Raw genomic sequence first — 10,162 nt, 5'->3', positions numbered from 1 at the left:
GCGAGGCTTAAAAAAAAAAAAGACAACTTCCGGCTTCTAGCAACTTCACCGGAAGCAGTCTCACTGGCGGTCCTGCTGGCAAAAGATTCCGCCTGGCCAACTACACATTGGCAGCACAGCAATGGCGACTGAACGGCAAGTCTATTAAAACACAATCTCTGCCTAAATATTTTTACATACGTGCTACGTTTCTGTTGTTTAATTGTCGGCATCTTCTTCTGGTTTAGTAGTTTCCATGACAGCCTCATTGACGAAGACCCACAGAAAGCTCTCGAGGTAAACATTGACTGGTCTTTTTAATTTGTTGTAATTGCAATTATAAACAATTGTATTAAGTATGTTATATGTAAGTGGTTGCGGCAGTGTTAAGAATTGACCGGCTGTATATGAATAAACATGAACGTGGTTGCACGGAGGCTAACGTTAGCAATGCCTTGACTGTCATTAGCTAGCCAAGTTAGCGAGGGCCTTTTTAACTCGTGGTGTATTGTGTCCACCGATATTAGTTTATGGTTAGGTTTATCGGAACAAACTTCACAAGTACGAGAGGAGTTGTTAGGTTTAGATTTTAAGGGAGTGTATGATATCCATAAGGAGTTTGCCTTAAGTGGCACACATCGCCATGGTAACTTGTGCTTCAAACATAAACATTGCTCGGAGTGGTGCAAGTTTTCCTCATCCGAGGTAAAGCATAGAGAATATTGACTAAAACAAACAAAGATGCACTAGTATAATCCGGGTGGTTTAAAAAAAAAAAAAAGAAGGACGTGAATTGCTAATTGTGCTTCGTGCTGGTGTTGGTATGCGTTGTCAATGTATAGGGATTTTATACACAATTATTAAAAAAACAAAACAAATCGATGCCAATGACCTGTCTTAAAAGTGTAACCCTATATAAAAATGAATTACATGGATTTGGATGGGTGCATATTAAATATATATCTTGTGTTTGCTGGGCAGGCCTTGGTATGAGGCATTTAACTATGACTTCGAGAAGACAGTAACTGCAGGTTATCAAACAATTCAAAGGCCTGTTTGTCATTCGCATCCACAAATGGTAACAGCGGGGAAGTAACTATTTGATACTCTTCTAATTTTGCAGGTTTACCACATTAAAAAGATATGAGCAGTCCATTCACTTTGTGTTAACTTTATTTTAACAGAAAGAGACAGAATATCAACATAAAACTCCATTGATTGATAGAATACTGACACCACAGAAGAACATTATACACTACCAACCAATACCTGCTGCTACTCTAAAATTGTAGGAGAAACAGGGTCATAGGATGTTTTATTTTTTTCCTTTTTCTCCCTTTTGTTCAGAGTTATGTGCAGTAAAATAATTTATTTCAGGAAATAATGTTAGAATACAGAAATGCTTTGTTAGTGTTCAATACTTAAGCTTGACTCGTTTGGTACTGACCATGTCTTTTGTAAGCTTAAAAATACAAATCAACGTTGCCAATTTGTGTTAGCCTAAAAGAAATGACGCTTAACAGCTATAGGGGAGTCAAGGAAGAGATAAAACTATCAATCCTCACTGATACGGTAAGAAATTACCGGTAGGTCAATGTTGTTGGAACCTTTTGTGCTGCAAGAGTAAACGTTATTGACAAGAAGTGATCAACATTCCAAAAAAAATAAATTGACTGCCTGTTAAGGAAATTTTGCTCATCATGCACAATCCTTATGTGAGACATGAACACGCGTCTTTCTATTTTCTGTGTCTTCAAAAAAAAGCCCCCCAAAACGACCAACAACGCCACATTTATATAATGTGGCAGTCGTCAGTCGTACAGACACTTTGTCTCTGTGTGGAAGGCTGGGCGGCTGGCTTACACACAGCAAAAGAGTGGAGCTTTATGAGGAGCAATGCAATGTAACATAGTCAAAATTAGGAGAGGAAAAGATGCTTGCAAAGCCAAATGCCACAGCCCCCGTGTGGGAAATGAGCAAGGAGCCCATCAACCAATGAGCAAGTGTGCCAAATTTATTTGAAAGTGGGAGCATCTTGGGGGGGGGGGGGGGGGGGGGGGTGAACTACACATGGAGATGCAGAGCCTTTGTCCTGACAGTCAATACTCACTGAGACCTTTGGTCGGCAAAGTAAACACAAACGGAACGGAAATGGTGTGCGTTCACAAGATATACAGTTTAAAAGACAGCATTTCAAGAAATGCTGCAAACGTTTGACAGACGGTAGGACTCGTCTGTGAGAAAATGTCATAAATGCCAATTCCGCATATTATACAATGAAATATGTCATATTGCACCATATTGCATCAAACACCTGCATTGTTTTGTGACTCAGTTAAATAAAAATGTTTTTTTAAGTGTTTTGTTTTTCTTAAAATGAATGTTAAATCTTGTCTCGTTCTCATGGATCTCCTTTATCCGCTCGTCTTGTGACACCCCTGCTGCGTCACAGCTAAACTTTTTAGCTTCAATATTATCTACCATGTTACACACGGCGCATTAATAAATCAAGTCAATTGAACTCATCTAGCATTAATGAATCAACTCATTTATGTAAGCACTGGTAAAGTGAGTTATTTCTATTTCAAGGGACTGAACGAGGCCTTACAAGGAGACCCTGACAATGCTGAGTGGCTGTGCCAGCGTGCCTACGCCTACATACTACTTAAAAACTACAGTTGTAAGTTTGCATGTTTAAAGAATCTTGTTTTTGTTTTGCAACATTACTTCAGCATATTTGGAACCATTGGCCCTAAATACATGTCATTAGCTCTATTGTTGTAGTGTAGAATCGTTAGGTCAACTGTTGTCTGTTCAGCTGTTGAACAGTCTGCAGAGAGTTTCCTAATCATTTGCTAAAGCCTTCAGTTGCTACCAGCTTGTATTTAATGATGATGAACTGAAATAGCATATACTGTTTTTTACAGGCGCTGTTGAAGATGCCAAGAAAGCCCAGCAGCTAAGTCCAGGCCTTTCCCTTGCTTTCATGCGAACAGGGTGTGTACTATGGGCACAGTGGTGTGATAATGAAGACATATTTCAATACACAGTCGTCCCTCATTTAGGTTAATTGGTTCCCGACGGGATCGTTGTTGCTTGGATGCAAAGCATTGTGTTTTTTTTGTCATTTTTGAACTCATATTGGTACTTGTTTGTATATTTCTTAGGTATACCTTTTGAGAGTTAAGTTGCTGCATGATGAGTTTAGCGTTTTTTGTAACATGACACCGTGAGTCAGACTGTTATTTTGACTGACATCCTGCGATTTCCCATGGGATGACAAGCTCGTCGTGAGTGCTGATAGCTCGTGATTGGCTTCTGCCAAAGAAAAAGGTACCGTTTCCTCACTGACTCGCGAGCGACACATAATTTTAATGAATAGTAGTAGGGCTGAAGTAAAGGAGATGTCATAAGATTATAACTTAGCCATGAATTAGCAGCACCACTGTATAAGTCTCAAGGTTCCAAGTTTAAGAAAAAAGTACTGGCTTATAGACCGGAATTTACGGTAATCATTTGACGGCCCTAATTTTTTAATCTTTTCTTTAACATTCATCACATTTGATTCAAACACTTAGCCTTTATGATTTAATATTTTTTAACATGTCCATCGCTAATATTTGATCCCTGTTTGCCCACTGATTGGCACTGAACAGTTATGATGTTGCACGGATCATAGTCTACTCACCACTGCCACCTCATCTTACGTATCCCCTGAAGTGCTCTGTTGCCCGCAGGGGAAGTGTGCCTCGCTCTTTGAAAGCCTCTGCTACAATGAAATATTTAGGACGCAAAACTCAACTATGTTTATATGCCATACTCGGTTTGTAACAGAACTTGGGATGTCTTTCTTCATTTCAATAGATTTGTACAGCATAGGAAGGGCAAGGCTACATTATTGTAAACAATTTTATAGATGCCCAACCGGGTACATCATGGTTGGCTACTACCATGCAGTTTTCATAAGTTGGGCAACTCCTGATTTAATCAACTTTGTGCATCATTCAGTTATCTAAAACAATGCTGTTACAGTGTTTATTTTACATTTTTGTTAGGGGTCTCAGTCTGTGATGTCTACACTGTCCTGGAACATTTGGACACTTTTGAATCAATAAAATGTTACCAGCCTTTTGTTAATGCGCTTGTTCCACCTACAGAGTAGCAGAGTACCACCTGAGCCAATATGAGTCAGCCCATGCAGCCTTCACTCAAGGACACCAACTCGATGGTGAGTACAGCCTCTCCTGGCCTGCAGAACTCGCACACCATCATCCACACCTGTTTTTGTCCTAGCCATTGTTCCAAGCCACCTCCTGGCTGCATTTTGTGATGTATACAGCACTCTACAAAGGTCTTAGGTCACCAGTGAATAGAAGGACAGACACATTTAGCTGGATAACACAAAAATTTCCACGAAACTTTGTTGAGAAGGCAGCATCCATTGCAGGTTGGTATTTGGATAAAGAGGCTAATTCAGGTATTTATTATTCCAATTTGAGTCAGTGTGCCGTCACGGGAAAGGTCCACATTGCAGAATTATAATTGCACCCCCATCTGTCTGTCTCCATGCACCAGGAAGGTCCTGTGAACTAAGAAACGGATAACAAACACACACAAATGTCCTCCACAATTATTTTTGGTGGATGTCTGTGCTCTACTAAGTGACATTTTATTCATATGTGGTCATTATAGCTAAAATAAACAGCATTTGACATTTCAGCAACCATGTTATATTCTTCTCACTAGAAATGAAACCTGGATAAAACCAAGTCAGTCTTGGAAAGCAGTATAGATTTACTGTCCTCAGAAAATAACTCAACACTCAATAGCCGGCAACACAAGTGATGGCACCTCACAGTGAACATGTCCAAATTGTGCCCAAAGTGTCAATATTCTGTGTGAGCACCTTTGTTATCTAGCACTGCCTTAATCCTCTTGGGCATGGAATTCACCAGAGCTGTGCAGGCTGTTATTGTAATCCTCTTCCATGATGACATCACAGAGCTGGTGGATGTTTGACACCTTGCAACTTCTTCACCTTCCAATGGGGGGTGAGAGAATTACACCCAAAGTACCAAGTCTAACCAGGGCTCCAGACTAACTTTTTTTTACTGCACAGTGGCCTCTAACTTAAAATTTAGGGGCGTGCAAGGAAATCAACATGCAAAGTAAACATTGACATTTCCTCTCATTTTCACTGCATTACTGATAAATAGCCGCACGGTGGTCTAGTGTTTAGCACTTTGGCCAATACAGGAACAGCCTGGAGATCGGGAAGACCTGGGTTTGATTCTCCCCTGGGCATTTCTGTGTGGAGTTTGCATGTTCTCCCCGTGTGCGTGTGGGTTTTCTCCGGGCACTCCGGCTTCCTCCCACATTCCCCCCAAAAAAATTGGTGACTCTAAATTGTCCATAGGTATGACTGTGGGTGTGAATGGTTGTTTGTCTATATGTGCCCTGCCATTGACTGGCGACCAGTCCAGGGTGTACCCCGCCTGTCGCCCGAAGTCAGCTGGGATAGGCTCCAGCATGCCCCCGTGACCCTAATGAGGATGAAGTGGTATAGAAAATGGATGGATGGATATTGATAAATACTATTAACTCCAATATTGTCTTCTTTTCGCACTCATCGGCCCATCTTCATCTTCTTTGGTGTTTGTCTCTTTTGTTCCTCTTTAGGAGTTAATGCAGGTTGGCAGACTACCTCATTTGCTCGTTGCTGTCAACTACTGGGCTGAAGTGTGGAGCAGAAGTTTGTCAGCAACAAAACATACTCAATAATAATGAAATAAAATCAGCAAATTAGCTGGTAGGGTTCCCAACATATTGGCAGGGTCAACCAGCTCGCCTGCTTTGGGTTGCTTGGGTTTTTTATTGCTCAATAATATATTTTTTAGTTAAAAATAACACAACAGAATAAAAATAACAATTTAAATATCTTTCTCATAGAAATCTGTCCTGCTTAAACAGGACAGTATAAATTGAGTGTGCAGGTTTATGATAGTGCTGCTGTGTCCAACTCCCAGCACAATTAAAGCAACTTTGACAAAAACAAAGGAGAGGTGAGCTACTTGTGTTTTATGTGACTGGCAACATTTCAATTGTACTTTATTTTTCCACTCAAACAGTGTGCTCCTTGTCTTTGTGCTATTTTGTGGTCATTTATCATTAAATACAGGCGTAATGTCTGAATTGAAGAGTCATACAAATTCTAAGAGGTGAAGCAAATATTCTTTGATGAGCCATGTAAAATCAGAGCAGTACGAGCAAGACCTGAGAGCAAGGTTGTTAAGTGACGGTTACAAAAGTTAGCACGTACCTCATGAACGTGACAGCCACTTGTAGCTTCCCTATGGGACAAACGCGAGCTCCGGACGAGCTGCATTGCTTGTTTTAAAAGCAAAATGTCACCATGGTCTTAAAAAAAATAATAATAATAATAACAGTCCATGGATTAGAGGCTAAGGTAATAACTCTAGTTAGCTAGCTGCCGCCAGAGAGACAGAAGAAAGTAAGAGCCAGGCAGAATGTGTAAACAAAGATGGTAGAAAAGTCGATCAAATGCGATTGAAACATGAGATCACACAAGCTGGCATTGATAGGCTTAGACTGTGACAAGCTGTCATTAATTGACTCCAGATTTTGCAGACTATTTTTCATTCTTGCGGTAATACGTGCATCCCTTGTCAACGGTCGTATTCTTATCAGTTTACACATCCACGAGTAGTTGAAAAATGTACTCATGATGTCTCATGTTTTAGTCACAAAATGCCACCATTTACTCACATTCTGCCCTGCTAACAGCTCCAGTCCGTCATATAAATGTGAAAGGTCCAGTCAAGCAGGTAAAACCATGAACATGATAAATAGGACCAGGTGGCTTTGCATTTGTAATGTCTATATGGCTCTGATACAAGCAATCTTCAAACTAGGGGCTGCATTTTCTTTCGTCTACTGTTGCAAAGCATCCCCACATGACCTACAACGGTCCCCGAGTGAATAACATATAGTTAGGCCCTGTCCACATGGAAACGTTCCTGGGATTTATTTATTTTTGGCGGGTTGTGCCGGATTAGTAAATACACTAAGTCCCCAACCAACGAACACAGTTGGTTCCAGATGACCGTTCTTATGTTGAATTGTTGTTAAGTCGGGGAAAAGGTAATATTACCAATGATATAGGTACTACATGTACGTGTATACATATACAGTATATGCGTATGTATGTAAATATGAGTTTGGATGCAGTAGTAATATTAAACGAGGATAATTAAAGAAAAAAACAACAATAAAAATGCTATAATAATATGTAATGATAAATGTTATTTACCTTTGAAGAGGAGTGGTCAAGCATACGTCGTCGGTGGTGGAGGAGGAGGAGTTATTGGAAAAAAAAGGACAAATCGTCGTTGTTAGACTCTTCTAAAAGAGGTAGTGTTCTGTGGGTGGTGTAGAATTAAGCAGGCCTATTAACTCTTCATAAACTTTAATCACACGCTCTGTTCGGGTTGTATCATACAACTACAACTTGGCGTTCCTCTCTCCTCTTCCTCTTCTTCCTCTACCTGTCGGTTCCATTAGCAGTGTCACAGTGCCCTCTACTGGTCAAGCATGTAGCAGTATAAATATGGCGTTCCAAAAGGCAAAATACATGAAAATATAGACCAGTCAGCTTGTGTTCGTATCTTCGAATGTTCGCATGTCGCATGTTCGTAATTTGGGGACTTAGTGTAGTTGCATCCAGTCAGGAACGGATCACTGGTGAACATGGCGTAATACACAAGGCGCACTGCTGTGTGGCGCTGTAAACAGACATGCAGACGGAACCACATGACACACCAAACTATAGAAGAAAGAAAGAACACATTCGCATAAGTCCGTCGTCTTCCACTTTCCCAGATTCATCTAGACTTACGACGAAGTGGAATTACTTCTGTAAGTCATTTTGGAGAATAGGATAATAAAATATCAGGAGAATGTCGACTGCGGTGAGTCATGTCCGTCAAAATATTCAGATATGTTGGCTTGTCGTCAAAGCTCACTTCTGGTCACGTGACGGGTCGTTGATGTCATCGTTTTTGTAAACCAGTGGTTTCAGCTGTCTACACAGAAATGACAAGCCGGCGTTTTCAGATTTGCCCACTCTGGAAGCCGTTTTCAAAAAATGCAGTTTCAGGGTACCCAAGACACCGTTTCCGTGTGGATGAAAGGCTGAAATGATAAAATACGTTGCCGTTTTGACCTGACTGTTTCCGTGTGGATAGCCCTTTAGGCTATTCTCTATGTCATTGGCGTCACACTCGTTTTCACCGCGGGTGTCAGTTGCCCTCGGAGGCCCGCATGCATAACTGAACTGTTCATGTTTTCTTAGACGCTTTATCTCTCATCCAAGCAGGTTTCATTTCATGCTCTCACTAGGTAGGACAGCTCTAGTCTGAGGAAATGAGAGGATTTGGAGGAAGAAAGGAAACCAATACAACAGTTGTACATCGTTCTGTGCGCATTCCATGAACAAATAAACCACCCACGTGCACACACATAATAAAGATGATTAAAGGATTCCCTAGCTGGAATCTGTCTATAGTGTCTCAACTCTAAAAGAACCACTATCCATCCTGGCCCCAATGTGTGAATGCTTTCTGTGGGTACTCAATTTGGCCATACGATAAACAAAACATATTTTTAGCAATAATTCTGGTCCAAAACTGAGGTTCCACTGTAATGGAAATAATGTTTTTTGAGTCATTTCATTACATAGTAAATCTATATTACTATATTCTTTCATTTGTATTATGGTTCCTTGAGAAGATAAATAAAATGGTTGCTGAAATGAGGGTTATCTAATGGTGGCTTCAGACCTTTGCACACTTAGTAACACAGTCAGGATGTCATAAAAACATAATTTGTCACAAAGCTTATGTTTGTCAAATCTTATATGATACAAATAAATTACTGTACATGGTGTGTGAATGCTGAGTCAGCAAATGTATTGTCAAACCAAATTTTATACGGAGCAGATCCAGACAATATAATTTTGTGTGTGTGTGTGTGTGTGTGTGTGTGTTAGGTAGTATTATTAGCTTTGCATCAAAGTTGGATTTATCATTTGAGGACTCAAAATCAATTGGATGAAGAGTTAAATAAAAAATGAGGCCACATGTCCTCAAAGATCCAAAGCAATGTTTTTCTGAAGTGCTCTTATTGTCCTGATATTTAGTTGTACCACTTCAGATGCCCTCCGCTGCCTGCACAGATTTCTCTAGGGGATAGGTTCATATATAAAACTGAGAGCCTTTTTTGTGTTTTGTGATTCTGACAGTTTCTGAAAAAACATTTGAGATTTGGATCAAGCGATGTGAGGAAATGTTGGATGGTGAGTATTATCTGTATCTCTCAGAAAGTCAAACCATTATTTAGAGCAAAGTTTGTATCGAGGAAAAGGCTTCTTGAGACGTCATCTGTACTTCTGTGTAGAAGGTGTCGGACGTTTCGCTCCTCATCCGAAGAGCTTCGTCAGCAAACTAATAAGTGCTGGTAGCTTAGGCCTTGAATACAGTAAGAGTGGGCGGAATTGGTGTGCCAACACCCTCCTCCTATTGGTTCGTTACACTAAGCCTGGGCGGAGCAGTGGTATAATCCTATCCTGTTATTCACACCTACGATAAAAGGGAAGTGTCGCTCCCTGAATTGGGTATGAACGACTCTGATACTGGATTGTTAGCATCTATTGTTCTGGCTCGGCCCTGCCTTCACCTCATTTGCAAGACTAAGAGCTATGGGTTTTGGTCTCAGTAACCTGCTGAACACAGGGTCCAAATTAAACCTCAAACCACCATTCCGATTCAATGATGGGTTCTGTTGTTTGACAAAAATAGCTTCCTTTACTCCTCTTTCAAACCATCTGTTTTCTTTGGCCAAAATCTTTACCTCACTGTCCTGAAAAGAGTGATTGGTAGCTTTCAGGTGTAGATGTACTGCTGATTCAGGGAGCGACACTTCCCTTTTATAGTAGGTGTGAATAACAGGATAGGATTATACCACTGCTCCGCCCAGGCTTAGTGTAACGAACCAATAGGAGGAGGGTGTTGGCACACCAATTCCGCCCACTCTTACTGTATTTAAGGCCTAAGCTACCAGCACTTATTAGTTTGCTGACGAAGCTCTTCGGATGAGGAGCGAAACG

At 40.7% G+C, this 10,162-nt stretch overlaps 1 protein-coding gene across 3 annotated transcripts in view; it reads left to right on the top strand.

The window, feature by feature from the left end:
- The first annotated feature begins 20 nt into the window (after nt 1–20).
- Nucleotides 21–10,162, top strand: part of sugt1 (SGT1 homolog, MIS12 kinetochore complex assembly cochaperone) — a 35,081-nt gene continuing 24,939 nt past the window's right edge. The window contains exons 1-6 of one of the 3 annotated variants that reach the window (XM_054756618.1): nt 21–135; nt 228–276; nt 2,569–2,659; nt 2,907–2,976; nt 4,137–4,207; nt 9,299–9,352. In XM_054756618.1, coding sequence (XP_054612593.1) covers nt 122–135; nt 228–276; nt 2,569–2,659; nt 2,907–2,976; nt 4,137–4,207; nt 9,299–9,352 — 349 coding nt within the window. In that variant the 5' untranslated portion in view covers nt 21–121. The remainder of the gene's footprint in view (nt 136–227; nt 277–2,568; nt 2,660–2,906; nt 2,977–4,136; nt 4,208–9,298; nt 9,353–10,162) is intronic. The other 2 variants (XM_054756628.1, XM_054756637.1) reach the window with 2 other exon arrangements.

The sequence above is a fragment of the Dunckerocampus dactyliophorus genome, chromosome 2 (genome assembly GCF_027744805.1).
Source record: "Dunckerocampus dactyliophorus isolate RoL2022-P2 chromosome 2, RoL_Ddac_1.1, whole genome shotgun sequence".
Classification (NCBI taxonomy): Eukaryota; Metazoa; Chordata; class Actinopteri; order Syngnathiformes; family Syngnathidae; genus Dunckerocampus; species Dunckerocampus dactyliophorus.
This window is presented reverse-complemented; position numbering and strand designations above follow the sequence as displayed.